This window comes from Mycteria americana, chromosome 4 (assembly GCF_035582795.1).
Source record: "Mycteria americana isolate JAX WOST 10 ecotype Jacksonville Zoo and Gardens chromosome 4, USCA_MyAme_1.0, whole genome shotgun sequence".
NCBI lineage: Eukaryota > Metazoa > Chordata > Aves > Ciconiiformes > Ciconiidae > Mycteria > Mycteria americana.
Window position 1 is genome coordinate 89,721,465 of NC_134368.1, and position 19,346 is coordinate 89,740,810.

A 19,346-nucleotide genomic window follows, 5' to 3' on the forward strand; every position below is an offset into this window, starting at 1 on the left:
AATTAGCAAATGCATCCTCTGTTGCTTTTGTTGTCATACAGGAACCTGTCCTCCAAGAGTTTCCCAATTCTAGGAGAGTAGAAAACCCACCAAGTTCTTGTTGCCATCTCACCTTTGTTTCTCTTCATTTGTTAAGATGAAAGTGTTGCTGCCCTTAAAAATTTGAAGTATTTTGAGAGTTTCAAACCACTGGCAGGGTCATAAATTGTCCTGATTTTTTACCCAGACGGGCATGGCAATGCTATCAGGAGGTTCAAGTAAGTAATCATGGCTAGGTACCTTTCCAAACATGTACCAATGAGATTTGCATGCCTTACTTATGCTCGAAATGGAGGAAGCAGCGCTCCCCCAGTCTGGGTTTTCATATCCCATACAGGCTGCTATAAACCATAGCAAGCCTGTTGCTTAAGTACGACCTTACCTAACAAAGGTGAGGGAAGGCAATAGTGAGCTGAGGAAGAAATATTGTACTGGAGATAAATAGGAAAAAAACTACAGTTGAGGTGAACAGAAAATGAAAACAAACTATTTGGTAATACTCTGCTGTTAGGACACAGGAACATACGTTGCGACACAGGACAGCTGACCTCCTTCACAGAGCTAACTGGATCAGCCCCGAGCACAGAACTGGAAACCAGGCTCCAGGCTGTTCCACAGGGCTATTAACTGGGCTTGTGTGGCTCAAGTGAGTTAGTGTTTTGCTAGGTCGGGATTTTGGGAACCAAATGCTAACCTAAGGGATGGCTATGCGGAGCAAACTGTCACAGCTTCATGGTATGGGGGAACCCATTTCAAGGATGAGCTTGGCTGCATGCCATATTGGAGATGATTCACCAGTCACCCTTCATTCTTTAAATTTTTTTTATATGTTCTCACAATAGTTTATTTTCAGTCCTTTAATGAGTGTATTATTTCCAGAATCTGACATTCCTCCTCTGGCCTTGATAGGGCATGGGAAATGGCTTCTTCTAAGCCCCCGCTCTCTGGAAATTGCGCACCACCTTAGATCCTCCTCCCTTCACATACAAAAAAAAAAAACCCATCAGCATCACTAGTCAGTTCTAAACATGCTTGCAACTGAAGATAAAATGGTAAAATAGATTTTCTCCATCTTATACTTTGTGATATTTACTTACATCCATCTGCTCAAAACTTTCTGTTAAGACACCAGGCCTGGCCAATTACTCCACACTCAATCTACTGTGGGGTATTTCCGCTTCTGAAATAGAAATTAAGACTGGCCCAGTCTCAAAGTGCAGATTTGAATTTTGGACTTCCTGAAGTTCAGGAGTATTATGACTTTGGTTTAATTCAGCCCACAGTAATGTAGGACAGTTTTGCTTGCTTGCTTTCAAAAACCTGTTACTAAGATAAGAACTTACTCAAGCAAGCATTTGCAAAACTCAGGTGTTGATTAGGTATTTGATATCCAAAGTTTTCCCTCCGGCATAACCCTAGGATGTACGAGACCTGAGTTGCAGAGCTCAATAATCTCTTCAACTCCTTCAGGAAGCAGAGGCAGATGGAAGGGTTCAGCTACTGAGAAAATCATGTTCTCTGCACACAGGTGAAAAAATGCTGCTCTTGTTGGGCATCCAAATAGCCTCCATAAATCTCCTCCACTAGGAACTTGAACAGTCCTATTTGAGCAGTATTCTTCAAGGAGTTACACGTAAAATGTATGCATCGTGTTGAAGGAACAATCTCTCCTTCAACAGCAAGCTCTACGATTACAGCCCAGCCCATGTTACTGTTGGAGGAGACGGGTGACCTGCCAGCCCCAGGTCGGTGCGTACGGGATCCAGTGACGGTGGACCAGCAGCCGGAGCACAGACTGGCCATGCTCTAGACTTCAGATCTCTTGTGAATGTGTTACAACAACTATTGCAGAAGCAAATGCCTGTAGCTACCTACCTCCCCTTCTCCAGCTTCTCCACAAATAGTGAATCCTGGGTATCCTTGAGTGATACAAAACCCCGAGGACTAATCCAGTCCTTCCACTATTTCATAGCCAAGCTGACACTACAAGACTGAGCCTGACACACGCAACACCGACAGAGGCAGTAGCCCGGGGATGTGCAGCTTTTCATACAGAACTAGTTGCCTTGCAAATGACCAGGCCAAATTTTGCGTGCAGACATGCGGGGTTTTCCAACCGGGTGGGAAAGTGGCTTTACTCAGCTGGGTAAATTTCCATAGCATAAACATGCTTCTGAAAAAACAGCCTCTTGAGGTCAGGTTTGAAGCATGGACAAGAGGAAGTACAGCAAAGTGTGTGCTGCTGTTAGCTACTTGAAAAAGGACTTTGATCTCCAAAGCTGACAACCTAACACCTCCAAGAAGCAATACATTTCACAAAGCATTTTATTTGCCTTTTATATAATGTAAGGCACACAGGACATCAGTTGAGGGATAAGTAACAGATACAGAGCACTGTCATCTACTACTGCTTATTAAAAAAGGAGTTATTTCCTGCTCACAGCTCAAGAAATAATGTCAAAAGATATAAACTGATCACAGAGCAGCAACATCAAGCGATGGCCAGTGCAGACCTAAATGCTCCACACACCACAGTGTCTAAAAGATTGGCCTGGAAAGATCTAAAGAAAGCAATAACATAAAAGCTTGAACCCTAGTGAAGCAGAAAATCATTTATGACCAGAGCCAGCATGGCTTTAACCCTCCAAGGACTGAAAGCTATGTAGAAAGAGAGTTCAGCCCTGTGACTTCAGGTGGACCTTTTCTAACAGATGAATCACAGGGGCATTCAGAAGGCAGGCTTCTATGGCAACTGTGGTCAAAGCCCATTAAATAGAATAGAAGAGTTAGCAAATTCTCCATGACACTAAGTCTTTTTCCAACAATTGTGGCAGTACAACAAAATTTCCAAATAAACACTGATTAAAATGTACATCAGTATACCCAGCACACTGTAAATAGGACTTCATTTAACAGTCAAGCCTTTAGCTGCTTTCTGTAGAAATCTGAAGCGATCCTGATCTTTTTTATTGAGAATTACATGCCATTTATAGGTTGGCCTCTAGAGCATCCCATATTAAATGCAAACCCCTCATCAACCCTCTCGCAACTCCACATTTGTGTGCAATGGATATGCATTTAAGGGGTGCATTTCTTATGGATGCAGTTAGGTGTGTGAGGATGGGACCTTCAAGAAAGCCCTCAGTGGCACCAGCAAGGACAGCAGGGCATAGGTTAGTGCTGAGCACCTGGGGAAAGTCCAGCCCTGCAAAAGTTGAACACTGTCACTTGAGGCCATTTAGACCAAAACACAGTTCACTATTTGTGTTTCAAGAACAGTGCCCTAACAAAAACACTGGCTGAAGATCCTGCCCAGATGAATTCTAGAAAAAGGGAGGCTGAAGGGCTTTGTTCCTCTCGTCTTCCAACATTAAAAGGGAAAAAGAGAAGAACGCAAGGATTGAGAGATTTTACAAATTAATTCAGTGTTATGTAGTTGGGAGAGAGAATGTTGTCCCACGTGTAGAGCAACCTGCTACTCTGAAAGTGATGGAAGAAATGGTGAAAAGCAGCAGTGACCTTGGTTCCCCCTCAGGGTATACGGGCAAAGCCAGCTCAGATGTCTCCTTGTGTCTTGCAGCATAGATTTACCCTTGTTCCTGCCACAGTCCAACTTTTCTAATGCTAGCATCAGTCTCTGTAAACTCCTGAGAAGGCTACCAGGCTTCCTTCTCATTCCAAGTGCACTTTGAAATCCTGGCTACTGAGATCTTTCTCCAGATGGCTGATTTGCAGAGAAAGGCTTTCCACACTGTTCATGTCCCCAGTATATTCACGCTGGTGGCTCATGCTTCTCCCCGCGTCTCCTTGTACTCCAGCATGGTGCTCTTGGAGCTGCAGCCGCTGCCTTCTCTTCCCTTCAGGCCCAGGGATGTGTTGATTGCTTTTAATAGCAGGGCATATCCATATAACTGTACACATCCAGCAGCCTCTGCAACTAAAGGTCCCCCCTAAAGGAATTACAGGTCATCCTAAAGGAACTAATAGGACACGGCTGAGCCATTTGCAGTCACTGTCTCAGACAGACATCATCTGTTTTTGGAGAAACTAAAGAGAGGGATCCAAAATGGTTCATTCAGGGAGAGAGAGATGATATCCTAAAGAAATGTTTTCTAAACCCAGACATTGAATAGCAGCATTCTGCACGGGAATGGCTGGTCCCACTTTCTGCGTAATCGCATCTAATTGCCCCAACTTACAGTTGTGAATACATGCTTACTGCATGTGCAGCTGCCAGCAGCCTATCTGATCAGTGAATTAGGAATAAAAAGGTCCCCTCTTTCTACAGTACCATTCTCTGATCATCAGACAGGTTAATTGCCTGTTTCTTCTTCAACCACACATCTAAGATGCAATGGCTTTTCTGCTTTGTAACTATGGCCTGGCGAGATCAAAGCTTATCAGCAAATATCCTGAGCCAAATCCCCTGCTGAGTGAAAGCTGCCTGCTGCACCCTGAGGACCCCATTATCATAAAAGCTAGTGAGCTGGGCAGCAGGCTTGGCCCTGCTAAGCCCCTAGTCAGCTGTTTTGGTTTTGCTCTCTCAGGTCCTCATGTCCTAGGAGTGCTGAAATAGTCCCTGGGGAAGAAAGGAAGCAAGGGACAAAAACAGCACTAGCCCCAGCTCCTGATGTCTTTGGTAGCTGAATCTGGCTGGAGGCTCTGGGCCAGTGAGCATCAATGTCCACCCAGACTGAGATTTTGCCTCCAGGACCACCTTGCTGGAGGAGTTGAAAGGCAGACGAGGGAAACACCGAAGCATGCACAGTGACATGTAACCAGGAGCTGTGGACTGAAAGCTCTGATGCTAAATCAATCCAGAGAAGAAAAGCTGAAGGATTACACTTGGCTGTAGGTGCTCAGGAGTCAAGTGTTGCTGCCAGGTTACTTGAAGAAAGCAGAGAAGCAGAGGCACTGTTGCAGAGATTAGACACCAGTGCAAGTTAAAGCCGCTGTTATTCCCCTGGAAGGAATTAATCCATATTCATCCTGGAGATCTGAGAAGAGTGCTAAGCTACCACCACAGGTAAGTTCTTGTTTATTAAATCAGCTAGTAGATGAGAGGATAAGAAACCAGACATTATTATAGCCAACAAAACAGCCCTTAATTCTAGTGATCTTTTCTATTTAGCTGTATCTGAAGATACCAGGTGAGACTGCTATACACAAATGGAAATAAGATACACTACATACACAGCAAGTAAGCGCACAGCACTGGGTTCACTGCAGTAACATGCCAAGCACAAAAAAAGATAGGGGGAGATAATCATTCTCATTTTGCAAATGGGACAACCATTAGCTAAATTTCTATAGGGTGGGACAGCAGTTACTCAAAAGTCATGTTGAAAACCCAAGACAAAGCCAGGAACCCAGCCCATATCATCTTTATGCCAGTCAAACGCCTTAACCAACCTTTCCAGTCTGCAGGAAACCACATACGCTTAACAGCCATGGATGACAGCAAAAAAGATGGGCCCTCTTCTAGAAAACCACAGTCACACAGGCTTAGGAAACTTACCTGCAAGCAGTGACTGTATCAGTACACAACTGATATACAAAGATGTTACGAGTAAGATCCAACACTTAGCACAGTATTCTTTCTTCTCCTTCCCTCTTCCTTTTTATGAATGCAAAGACAGACGTATAGCTGCAGAGTGGAAAGACAAATCCAACCTCCCTGCCTCTAAAACCCTCCTCTAGAAAACCAAAATAATCCTATAGGCTGCCAAGGGAAAAAACAAAATGGTCTGTTCCTGTTAGAAACTTGTCTAAGATCACCAGTATTCAACCATTTTCTACACTGTCTCACTGCAAACCAGAAAGCCTCAATGTTGTGCTTGTCACTGGAAAAACATCTTCTGCACTGACCCTTGTCTTCATCAGCTCCTGAACCAAACCATGTGGAAGAAGAGTGGAAGTGCATTTCCCCCCATTTGGATATTTCAGGCATGGTACATACTTTAAGAATCGTCCACAGGCTGCCCATAAAAATTGAGTCTTTGCCAGTTACCCCAAAATCAGCCTTAATAGCAAGCCACAGGAATGTAAAATCTAAGAAAGAATCTTTTTACTACCGTCCCAATATTAATACTACAGCTACCTTGTTTGGAAAAAGTTGTGGAGAAAAGAAAATGGTACTAATTTCTAACCATACTTTTGAGCAAATCCATGAGAGGTGCTGTGTTCATCCCGATAAGAACACCTCAGGACCCAGATGCTCAGATGGAAGCCAGCACTCATGCCAAATGTTCACACCAGGGATTATTTTCAGAAAACATTCCCCCGTCTAACATACCTTGGGCAAAGGCATCTCCCATCCAAATGATAAACACACATAATAGCTGTCTAGCACTCAGCTCACTATGAACAAGCATTTGACATGTTATATGACTGGGCATTCTTGTGCTGTATGTGTTGTATGACAGTGCATAGCAGTGGCAATGGTAGGCTGTGGAGGTAACCCAAAGCACACATCCTGAGAATAGAACAAAACCAAATTTCTTCAACAGAGCCACATTTGATTTCACAACTGATCTAAGTAGCTCATGTCACATGTACAGGATTGAGTGTGTGGCTTTTTGCGATTGCCCAGACAGGATAAATGTGGCAGGATTACATTTAATGGAACAATAAAAGCTTAGAAAAGCAAAAGGCATCAGACAGATGACCTCTGGATGCACTGGACAGTGCCTCTGGTAAGACGGCACTGCTGAATTTGCTAAGTGGCATTCCAGGAAGAGAAGGTCTCTGCCTCATGAGCAATACACCAAAATTGCTGCTTACAGCATGGTTTGAGTGAGGGACAGCACGCAGCTGCTGTGGGAGCAAAGAGCATCAGCTGGGACCTGCAGGGTCCCTTTGCTCTCCTGACACAGTGAGGGAGGAGCACACTACTTTGCTGTTTGTCACAGAACAGCTTTCCCCTCCTATTTGCCTGACACCGTGCCAACGTCTTGGGCAAGGAGTTGGCACAAGCCGCACCTACCTTCTGAGCATCTGCAGCACAAACCAGCGGATTACCGGCCTTTGCTTTTGTAATCTTGGCAGGACAGCAAACCAAAACCAGGGATCACTTCAGGTCCTTTTGCTCCTAACATAGTTAATAATTGAGCTCTGGATGAAAAAGACTTGCTAGATCCCTGGCTCAGTCACTGTACATAAGAAGATTGCTATTTAGACCACAGTAATGTTTTTCCAAAATTCCCTGGGGACTTGGGATTATAAATTCAACTCTAACCTTTGAAACATTTTACTCTCAGCTACGTGAAATCCTCAGACAACAAGCATACAGGCCCTTGCAAAGTAAACAGAGATGTTGCATTTCCACCGTTGCGTAACTTGCACAACTGCAACTCTCTTGAGCTTGGTCCACATACACACGGATAACACAGTGGGCAAAGCTCTAGGTGCACACACAAGGCTGTTAAAGAAATGGTAACCTTCAAGGCACAGCACAGGACCTTCCCAGCAAACAGAGGGTATCTGTACTTGGAAAATGCTGAATACCTCCTCCCACAGCAACCGGGGCAGATGGGGGATGTTATCAACTGGTCATAACCCCCATCCTGCCATGCTAGCAAAGGGAACATCACATGTGAGTGTGAATCCCTGCCTAGGCACATCCTTATATAGGAGCACTGAAATGCCCCACTGAGAAGAAACAGGTTGCCTAGCTCCACTCCTGCCAAAGTCTGCAAGTCCTCGTTTCTCATGGGCCCTTATGCATCCCATCTTCCCACAACAGCTATGTAGTTCTGTGTATTCAGCTGATTTATCCTTGACAACTGAGAAATACAGTAAGGAGCTATTCCTATCTTTGTTCTACTGAGGGGGAACAAAGGGATTCAGAAAGACACGGAAGGTCAAGGAGGAAGCATGTGACAGAGGAAGGAGTTACATTTGCCTTTCTAGGTCCAGGACAAAATTTCTCACCATAGGCTAGTTCTCCCATTGACTTCGCTGGGTGGGAATGAAGCCAGCGCCAAGTGCTCTGGAAATCCCGTCACAACTGCTTCCTTCATTTAGATGGTTTAATAGCGTTCACATCTTTCTGATGAAGACGTACTTGCTGCAGAAAAAAAAAAACAACCCACCAGCACCTTTTGAAGGAGAAATGAAATGCTTCGTTAATTCAAAAATTGAGATTGCAAATCAGGAACAGAACATACAGGTCTAGAGGCAAGATTACTAATAATTCATGAGGAAAATGCTATGTTTATGCAACACTAGGGATGAGATTTTAATTGCTTATTACTCTAATTGATTTCATTCAGTTGTTATGGCAACTTCCTCCTTTTAGTATATGCACTACAGTAGACACTTACAGGCTTAAGCCGTGAAGTAAGGCTACGTGACACACCACAGTTACAACATGTATTAGAAGATAAACAATACTGATTATCTGCTCATCTGATACACAGTAGACAGAGACCATAGTTAGGGCTGTCTAACATCTCCTAGTCTAATGTTTTATTATTACATGCAGTTTCTCTCAGCTGTCCCAACTGATGACTTCCACTCTTATCTCCACCACTAACTACTCTCGGTTTACACTACTGGGCTCTCTGCTTGAGCAAAAACAGTGGCCATTTTGTGAAGAGGCTAGTTAGTAATGGCAGTTTTGTCAGCACATGTGTTAGGCATTCTCATCTATATTCTGACTTTTCCAGAAAAGCTTTCACACAACAGGAATTCAGAGCAAGAACTCCAAACCTGACAGTCGAGACCTGAAGTCAAAACCATGAGTTTTGCTGTTAACAAGGTTTGCAGTTCAGTTAAACAAGAACACCCAGCACAGGCTTTGCTCAGCTATACTTACACATCCACTCCTATTTATCTCTCCTGCCCAGTTTCTCCCCAGTGATGGTGGAACTGCTGCTCACGTGTAAACATATCCACTAACTTGCACACAGCAAAACAGACCTTGCTCTCTGAACACGTATGCTAGCAAAGCACATTTTGCTGGTCCCTGGAGTAAATCCTTAAAAATCTTTTCTGAGTCATCTGTCTCACATGCATCAAGTTTTTAGAGAGCTGAAGACAGCAGCTGCGAGTTAGACATTGTTCAGAAATGGAAACACAGACATTTTCCCTTGTTCAAGGCCCTAAGCAATGTACTGTGAACTGGAAACTGCAGAAGCTGGTTTCTAGTCTTGCCCCGCTATCTACTAATTCACATTTCGCTGAGCTTCAAAGCCCCAATAGCTAACAGATATCACAAGAATAAGCTATTCACCTATTAGTCCAGCCCCTTCACAAGCAAGCAAAGAATGGTATGAGATTGTGAGGCAGCGCTGTCTTCTCAATCAACTGTTTCCTTTACTGTATGGTTCAGCCTTTCATGCTACAGTCCAGCACAGAGCCTGCTCTAAGCACTGACCAACAGAAACACATCACTTACTCCACCAGAAAAAATGGGGAGCTGTTCAAGACCAGGGCCTGAACACACCAACTAATTTATGCTGAAAGATTTTTATTGCTCCATGTCACTTGTTACGTAATCGAGTGGAGAGAAGTCAAGTTTACTGTTTAAAAGGCCATTATTATTTAATTATGGAATGACAATTCACTAGGAACAGAAGCAGTTCTGCTACTGATCCCTTGCGGCCCAATTCAGCCACAGGAGAGCAGGTGAACAGTATGGCAACATCTTGAGATCCTCTCGGAAACCAGGGCTCATTTACACTGATGAGAACTTTCAGCTCTACGCTTTAAATAGGTTAGGCAACACGCTACCCCGCAAAGGCACAGGGAGTAACATCCCAGAGCTCATACAGAAACCGTACAGCTAGGAGCTGTCCCAGGGGATGTCTTCCCTACAGAAACATTCCCTTTCAGCCCCCTCAGCCCCCACCCAAACCAGGCTTCCTGACGAGGCAGTTATGAAAATGAGCACATATTTAAACTCTTAAGACTGCAAGCGTTCAAAGTTTCACCTCGTGGTACAAGAAAGCCCAAAACAGCATTTAAAAACCACGCACACCTCTGCTATTAAAAACAAGCTGACCACCAAAAGCCCCATTCTTTGAACAAAGCCAGGCAAACCTCCTTTGTGGGATACACAGCTATCTGACCCAGCCAGATCAAAGTTGAGCCTAAATTATCAAACCACAGAAGTAAACCTGACAATGTTTTTGCAAGCGATTTTCTTTTCATGCTGGGACAAACTTGAAAGGGGCTGAACAGTACACCTCAAGCTTTATTAAACAGACTAATCTCACAAGCTGTTACTAAACCCAGGGACATTGCCCATGGCTTCCTAGCTTGGTAACAGCCCGCCTACACAGCACACGCATTATCTGCCAACTCCCGAGCAACGTGGTTGCTGTACTGAAGCGACCCGAGTGGGCACCTTTCAAGTAGAAGCTGAACATCTTTGCTGCAGTAACTTTCATGTTCAAAGCCATCATAACTGACAGCAAGGAAGCCATTGCTCTTAAAACATTATAGTGCGTGTTTCAAAGATGAACAGTTCCATTACACAATTGACTTTCAGTGGTATGTGTGAGTTAGAAGGGAATTTCATACAGAACTTCAGAATATCAAGTGTCCATCTCTCATCTGTTGTATGTGGGAAGTGAGAAGCCTCGTAGTGTGTTCCTGTACTTAAAAAAGTAGCTATGAAGGCCACAAAGAAAAAAGTGAGGATTATTTTAACAGTAGCAGTGGCCCTATTCTTCCCACACATGCTCCCTGCCAACAAGTGACAGCACTCTGTCACCTCACAGCACCCTATTCATTCCCAGCCCCAGCCTACACACAGTGCCCCAGTGTTGGAATATCTGAGGCAGGATTTCCCTTCACAGCAGCAGCGGCCAGAGCTGGCTGGGCTGGCAGAGGCAGCACCTATGTGCTTTCTCTCACTCCATCCGTTACACAAGAAAGGACAAAAAGAGGGAAGATCCATACCAAGCTACAAGGTGCAATAGGCCTATTGTGATGCTTACAGCCATCTCAGCAGGTAGCTGAGTGCAGGTCCTGGCTCCCTCTTTCAGTCTTTCTAGGGCTGGGAACATCAGTCCAGCAAGAACCATTTATAGCCCCTTATTCCTTAATTTTTGCAACACAAGCACCATTTGGAAATACTTTGGCAAGGTGGGCAGGATGAGACAAAAAGGAAACAAGCTCAAGTTTCTCTTTGATGAGTTATTGTAGGTGTTTTGGATTGCCAAGGTGCAGACACATCCTGAGACCAGGTTTCACTCAGAAGACTGAGAAGAGCAGCCACCACAAATCCAGCAAACCCCAGAACACTTTGCCTGTAACAACCCGTAACTTAAGCACTAGCGGGAGCTCCCATTTGCCAACGTGCAAATGCGCCATTCACAACACTCATCCCAGCACGACAGAGCCCAGCTGCAGCCGAGTGATAAGCAGAGGATACCTCACACTAGCTGCTAAAAAACTGATAGGAGCACCGCTGAGAAGAGATTCACATCTAGTAGCAAGCCACACAGAAGTCTCTCCTTTTTCTAGAATCATAGAATCGTTTAGGTTGGAAAAGTCCTTTAACATCGAGTCCAGCCGTTAAGCTAGCACTGCTCACCAGAACTCCTGGGGAAGCCGGAACACAGCTGCAGTACCATACAAACTAAAGAGCAAAAAAAAGGCAAGCCAAAAGCTTCCAGTAACCAACTGTAACTCACACCAGTTAACAAATACAGCACTTGGTTTATTTTTGTTCTCAACTGAAACAAGACTCAGTAGGTTTGTTACCTGCAACCAAAGTACTCCATTTCAGAAGTGAGCTTCCAGGCGCAGAGACTTGCAGTAAGAAGTCTTCAGATGTACAGTATTTATATCATACAGAGTACACAATAAATTACTATCTACATGCAACATACCTACAAAAAGTTACACATAACGTAGAAAAATACAGTATTTTCTGCTCGTTTTTTGTTTTAAATTTTTTCTGTACATTTTTTCATTTACATTTTTATATACATTTTTGTAAACTTTTTGTATTTTTATAAAACTGAAATCACATAACAGTTATGAACTTACAGCACCGCTCTCACCATTCTAAAACAATGCTTGCATCTACAAAACAGCCTTTAGCTCGTTTGCTCCTTCGTTTCTACTCTGGCACCACACTTCACACCATTATTCTGAGCTAATTAGTCCGCTTGCTACCTAGCCACATTCTCAATATGGAGAAAGGCAATCATACTTCAGTTTGTGCTTCAATAAAAGAAGTTCAGAAAAAACCATTACATTAACTACTTCATCAACATCACATTTACCTGATATTACTGCATAATATCAACTTTTCCTGCACTAACTGCTTTACATAAGCATGCAAACAAGTCTGAATATGACTCAATCAATAACATGAATATACTGAAAAACAACTACAAGGCTTAAATATTAAAAGGAATGTAGACTTACCAAGATTTACCATGTTAATAAGTCTAAGCTAATAATATGGATTGACATGTTAACAGTTAAGATTTTAAACACACTGAAGTCTACTATGTGAATTTCAGTGTAAAAACATCTGTATTAAAGAAATATGAAATCGCTCCCTGCCACACACTTTATACTATCCTTTAGTGAAAACTAGTACTGACTGGAAACCTCCTTCTTGCCATGCATACTCCTGTTGTGAAACAGGGATTCCTGAAGCTTATAAAAAACAAGCTTTACAAAAAAATCTACTGGGAGTACACAACTCAAGATCCTGCTGAAAAGGAGCACAGCACGTAAAGCATTAAAGCAGTTTCAGTATTTGGCCCATTTGACAGTAAATAATTTCAGCCTGGTACTATGCATACGTATCAGTCCACATAACCTACTCAGCCAATTTGATCTAATCCCAAAATACTAAAGGCTGGAGGTGCCCTCAAGAGGACCCTAGTCCAACCTCCTGCTCAAAGCAGGGTCAAACCAAGCTCAGGGTTTTGTCATGTTGAATCCCAAGAACCTCCCAAAACTAAGACGGCACAGCCCTACTTGGACCACTCCCCCATGCTGGGCTGTCCCCATGGAGCAAGCTTCTCCCATTAACTGAGAACTTCACATTTCCATTTAATGAAAGCCTCTTATTCTTGCTCCATGCTTCTCAGTCAAGACCCCGAAATCATCTCCTCCTCAGCAGCCTCCTCTTCGATACCAAAAGGCTGCTGTTCAACCCCATTTTCCCCCTCAAAGGCCACTTTGCCCGGCTGAATAAGCTCACTTCGCTTAGCCTCTCCTCACAGGTCCTGTGCCCCAAATCGCTTAACCATCTTGGCAGCTTCCTGTTGGACTTGCACAAGTTGATCAACGTCTTGAGCCCAAAACTGGACACTGTTCCAAATGAGAATGAATGCCAACTTCAGGCAAAAACCTACTTCCCTCAATCTATTGGCAATGCTCCTGTTAATACAGCCCAGTATGCTGTCAGCCTTCATTGCTGCCAGGGCACACTGCTAGTGTGTTTAGCTGCTAACCATTTTGGACCACCAGGTACAGGACTACATTTACACGTGTTGACAACAGAACTATACATGAACTTTTTTGCTGAACTGGGAACCTGAAAGATTTTTTTTTTCTTCCTTAAAATTGCAACAACAAAAAAAAACCAAGGCAGGCATTTAAAGTATTGATATACCACAGCAATTCTTGCCTTAATACAATTTACAGATTACCACCTCATTTATTATTGCCAAAAGACTCTACGGTGCATTAAAAATCTCAACCTGATACAGTCGAGACTTAATGCTAAGACCGATAGCTAAGAGTTTGCCACTTCATTTTAGGTTTGAGTTCAAAGAAGAAGGTGCCTTCCAGATCACTCGGAGGAGAACTGCTAAGGCTTTCTTCTCCGCTGCTCATATCTTCACAGGAGTCATCACTAGAAGGAACAGTAGGAAAGGTAATTTAAACAAAGCACAATCCCTTGAAAGTGGGAAAGTCCTGCTCAATCCTGTAGCTGTTCTGTTCCTAGTATAACATCCCAGACCTAAACACTTCTCAGCACCAAGGCTTCAATCACAACAACGTACAATTTCTTTTCTCCTAATGCCAAAAATCTCCTGCCAACCAAGAAGTCAGTGTTCAAGATATCAAATATAAATTACTTTACAAGACTTAAATGCTTTGTAAGCCTCTCTGCCTTAAAAAAGGAATGCCTCCCCCCACCCCACAAAGCATTTGTACTTTTTGAACACCACAATGACAGTTCCTCTTTTTTTCTTCTGTTTAAGATGTATTTTAAGTCCACCAGTATTTTCAAAGTTAGCATTTTTTTTCCAAGTAGTCCTGAATAACCCTAGTTATACAGAGTTGCCATTAATATTTCCAGAATGAGAATTCCTAGTATTTCCAGAAAATGAGAATTCCCAACAAGTTAACCACCTGGGATAAGTTTTACCAACCTCTCACTTTCATTGAAACATCCACCTTCTGGTATCGTTGGCAGCTCAGGAACACTATAGTAACTGTTCTGTAGATTCTGGGCTGTACGTCTTGAAACAATCCAAACCAGCTTTTTATGATCAGGCTTGCAACATTCAGGAGAAGAATAATCTGCTAGGCATTTTGAGACCAGTTCCCTCCAGTAAAGTAGGTCACTATCACTTATCTGAAAAGCAGAAGAACCACCTATTTAGTCTATTACACACAGACTCTAAAGAAAACCCCTCCCTCCATTTTACCTTCTCGGAAAACACTTGAAAAAATGTCAGTCAAGATCTAAGTGAGTCGTAACTGCAATACTTTTGTCAAAGTTGGGCTGCTTTTGAAGGTGAACTCCTATACACCTCCTAGAAATGTCCATACTGAAGTTTGAACTGACAGTTTGCCTGCCAGTTGCTGTTAACATTTTCATTATCACTTCCAAAGGAAAAATGAAACCAACATTGTTCCATTTTAAAAAGGAATGAGCTCATATTTTAAGGAACTACTTCCAACCCCCAAGAAACTGGGTTAGTTCAATTTGACAAGAAGAGTGAAAAGCTTGGTTTAGACCATCAATTTACACATCACACAGCTAGAAGCTATAAATCTTATGTTAGTTACTCAGGCAAAAAGAATAGCCAGCCCAGCAGTCATTGTAGTCCTACGAACCAATTGGAAGTTTCTCTAGAACATACAGCTAGAACTGTACAAGTTACATCAGCTGCTTGTTAAAACACGTATTGTGTAGGCATTAGGTCAGCATTTCTTCTCATTTTATATATTTAAGCTAGTTTTTTAAACCATAATCTTTTTGCTTGCCCAGCAGCTGCCAAGATGTGCCAGCACGAAATGACTACCTGAGCTCATTCTCTAAGCAGCAGGTTTTTTGTATTTGGCATTCTAACAATGAAACCATGTTAGTTACAAGAGTTGCAAACAGATGCTTACAGACCCATTTCATTGCTCATTTCGGCTGATGCTAAACAGTACCTGTAAAGATTGCACACCAACAGCAGGGGTCCCTTAAATGTAACATTGTACATCGTTAACTGCACCAGTCCCAACAACTGCAAAAACAATCCACAGAAAATATTTACCTTAGAATGCTTTTGAACACGCAGAAGGATCTCAAACAGCTCAACCGATTTCAAAGTCTGAACTTCTAGAGTGAGAAGGCACAAGGCCAAGACAGATGGCTAGAAGCACAAAAAACACCACTCAACATGACACAAATCAAAACCTTCTCAGAAGTCAAAGCAAGCTACTTCTACTTACTTTTGCTTTAGAAAAGACTAAACGACAGTTGCAAGCTTTTAGCTGTGCTTCCAATTTGTCGAGATTCAATACTTCTTTCCTGTAAGACACCCAAGAGAAGAAGCATTTGTTATCAACAAGCATTCACTTTTGTCAGGAAGTAAAAACTAAGGAGCTGCCTCCTCTACAGCCCAGGCCATAATCATTTAAGAGGCAACCAAAGAGAAAAAGGGCTTAGCAAACATATAGACCACCACCAACGTGCAACTCAACACACCTTTCTGAGGTATGACGGAGTACAATAGTATGGTACAAGTGCAAGAAGGTTAAGGCAGTAGTAGCTTTAAATTCAAAGTGCAACTTTTCTGAAATTATCTTTTCCATCCGTTTCAGGTCGGACACAGTGCATTTACATTGGCTGATTCGGATTATCTCATGAGCAGATGGAATATTGCATTCTTCTTCAACTACTCGGGCAGCCAGCTGGAAACAACAAACTCCAATGCAAGATAAATGCTTCGGTTTCACCTAAAAAGAAGAGGAAGCACTGTGAATACTTCCCCCCCTCCATAAACACCACGCTTATCAAACCGCAACACCAACAGCTCACCCAGCCTAGGTGAGCTGTTTTGAATATTCACAGTTCAATAGAAAGAGATTTGCTTATCTCAGCTAGACCTGACATCAGTCAGCTCATACACCTCACCTAGTCATAACTAGTTTCATCACTTAAGTTCCAGCAAAACGCAGCTGGCAGAGCCAATAAAGCAGTATCAATCTGCCACAGCTAAGTCAGAGAAAGTGAAGTTCAACAGCTGAGCACCCTCTATTGAAATCGTTCCACATCACTACATTAACAAATAAATTGCAGTGAGAACTGTAATACCCCGCTTCTCCAAGTGGCAGCGCTCACTTACTCTCATTTAAAGCCTATACAAATCCAGCCTGAGCCTGTTCTAGGCAGTCCTATCCTCCACAATTTGTTCCTACCTCTGCTATTCTCTCCCATGTAGCAGCATAACATTTTGTGCAACCTCAAGGACAGTCAGACCAGAGAACTGATGCAACTTTAGTTTTTCTGCCAACTTAATAACGGGGAACTGGTTTAGGTTCAAATTGTCTGCCACAAAGCAGCACAAATACGAAAATAAAAACAATCAGGAATGTTAATTTGGTATTAGTTCCAGGACTAAACTAAGCATTAACACAGTACCTAGAAAAAGTCTAACACAAATTGTTTTGTTCCTTCTTAATTCCTCCTTTCTTAGTCTTTTACGTCTATGTGGTAAAGGCTACAGACGACTTAGAGGAAAGAAACCCTGTTGCTACTTGCTTTTACAGGTAAAAAGAGGCCATACTATAAAATAGGTAATAAATCACAGCCATGTAAGCTCATCTTTCATGCAAGAACTGTATCAACTTCAAGTTTACAAAGGAGGACTTCAGAAATGTTGCTAGCATAGAATGAGTAAATAGCCACAGTTATCTCCTAGTTTACAACCTTCCCCTTTTGTCAGACAAGGAAGTTCACAGGAAGCTCGCATATTCCCAGCTGACACTATAGCAAGTCCTCTCCCCCCCAAAATACCTTCATAAGAGCCAAGAATCTGTCCAGAATATTAACAGCCAAAACAAACGTTTCAGTCGCAAAACCGAAAAAGTTGGTCAGACTCCAAAGATCTTCCACCTTGGCATTCCTTTGTCTCGGACACAGAGTACTTTCATTCTATGGCAAGAGAAGCAAAGTCAAAGTTATTCAGTGGCAGCAGTGATGACTGTGACCACTCACTCCCTAAGTCATCTTTTACTTAGATCAAAGGGAAGCAAGTCTTTTTTCCCATAAATACTTTATTTCTCTTAACTTAAAAAAATAATTTAGATACCTGCGACTCAAAACACACCCAAGGTACATGGATTACAGCCAGGTCCTAAGTCTCATACCCGGCACAATCACACTTCGAAGTACGCACTTGTTATTTTAAGACAATATTTACCAAGTGCATGCATACACAGTGACTCCTGACCTTAAGGAAACAGAGATGACCAAACTCGGCTTATTCTCCTCTCTGCCTGCATGTCAATATTTAAGCGACAAAACTTCTGCTTTCAAAAGAAACAAGCAGACTGATTTCACAGACTTTTTTGGTTAAACATTAAGGCCTTTTCCAAAAAAACTCATGAGCATCCAAAGGAATGTAAGCCTGCCCTAAACTCAGTCAGGAACTCGGTCATTAATGTGGAAACGTTTATGCTTAATTTATTTTTTGCTGTTAAACACTGCCTGTTTCTAGGTTCATTTCCCTAGACCTTGCTAATGAAAAGCTGGTCATTTCCCCAGTTGTTAATTGCCTACTTGAAATCCCAGCTTTCCTGCAGTGGCACAAAGCTCCCGAGATGAAAATAATATACTTCTCTCGCTTCTGTATTCACTCGAAGTTTAAACAATCGATATTAAACGCCTAAATATTTTATTTGCCCTGTAGATCACAGTTCTTTGATAAGGTAGTGTATATTAATAACTACAGGTTAAGGCAGAGTTAAGATAAAAGGGAGGGCAAGTGGCGTTTACAGAGGAAGGAGTTAACTTTCCGAAGTTAAGGCACGTCTCCCTTCTAGCTGGGAGCTGGTTTACAACACGTATTTCCTGCCCTGAGGAGCTGCCTCCTCCCTCCGCGCCCACCCCGGTCCCCCCTCACCTCAGCGGCGCACTCGATGAGGCTGAGCCCCTTCTCGCGGGGCTGAAACCGCCCCTCCTGCTCCAGGTGGAGATTCAGCTGCTTGGAAAGCCACAACGCCTCACTGCTCATCTTCTCCCCTGCCTCCGGAGCCTTTCCCTTCACGGCAGACACACATCGTCAACAGCGGGCAGCTTCCCCCCCCCGCCCCCCCCCGCCGGACAAAGGGAGCCGGGCGTCCCCTCTCCCCCGGGGGGGAAACCCCCCCAGCACCGGGGAGGCGAACAAAGGAACGCGACAGGACGCCTCAAGGAAGGGGCAGCCCGGCCCTGCCGGCACACTCACCCGGGGCGGTGGTGAGGGGGCACCGGGCCCCCCCCGCGGCCCTCACCGCTCGCTTCCTCCGCGGCGGGGAGGGGGAGGCGAGGCCGGCTCCCGTCACCGCAGGGCCGCGGGTCGGCTCCGCCGCTGCCCCCGCATCCAGGCAGGGCCGCCTGCGCCCCCGCCCGCGGCGGGCCCCGCTCGCCTCCCCCAGCGAGTCACGGCGATGCCCACGGCAGCGGCACCATCCCCGGCCCCCCACAGCCGCCGCCGCCCCAGCCCCGCATCAAAATGGAGGCGGCGCGGCCCCGCCCCCTTGTTTTTGTTCTGGCGGCCCGCAGATGGCCCCGCGCGGAGCGCTCCCTGCTAGGCCCGGCCGGTGAGGCGCCGCGGAGAAGTCAAATAGTCCGCTTCCAGCCGCCCACCCTAGCGGTGCCCCAAGAGGGCCCGGAGGTCAGGGCAACGAGGCAACCATCCAGAGGCACTCCCGCTCGACGGGAAGCGTGGCAGAACCGCGCTCCTCCGGAGGGAGCAAGTGCTAGGTCGCGGCGGAGGGAGACAAGGACGGACGCAGCACTCCTTTAAAGGGCCGGAGCGCGGCGCCCCTGTGGCGGCTGACCTGTTTTAAAAAGTCCGCCCAAACCCTCCCCCGCTCTGATTGGTCCGCGCTCCCCAGCC

At 44.2% G+C, this 19,346-nt stretch overlaps 2 protein-coding genes across 2 annotated transcripts in view; both read right to left on the reverse strand.

The window, feature by feature from the left end:
• The window catches only part of LOC142409574 (C-X-C motif chemokine 2-like), a 38,528-nt gene extending 26,993 nt beyond the window's left edge, over window positions 1–11,535 (reverse strand). The window contains exons 1-2 of the mRNA XM_075501283.1: window positions 8,752–11,535; window positions 7,972–8,107 (exon numbers count right to left, since the gene is read on the reverse strand). The gene's annotated coding sequence lies outside the window, so the exon portion shown is untranslated. The remainder of the gene's footprint in view (window positions 1–7,971; window positions 8,108–8,751) is intronic.
• Window positions 11,536–11,708: 173 nt separating this feature from the next.
• CCNG2 (cyclin G2) lies at window positions 11,709–18,971 on the reverse strand. Its single transcript, XM_075501282.1, has 8 exons — window positions 18,693–18,971; window positions 18,369–18,506; window positions 17,261–17,398; window positions 15,950–16,200; window positions 15,694–15,772; window positions 15,516–15,614; window positions 14,397–14,602; window positions 11,709–13,873 (listed from the first exon to the last, which is right to left on the reverse strand). Exons 2-8 carry the CDS (start codon window positions 18,477–18,479, stop codon window positions 13,741–13,743), a joined length of 1,017 nt encoding a protein of 338 aa, XP_075357397.1. The 5' UTR covers window positions 18,480–18,506; window positions 18,693–18,971; the 3' UTR covers window positions 11,709–13,740.
• Between the last annotated feature and the right edge of the window lie 375 nt (window positions 18,972–19,346).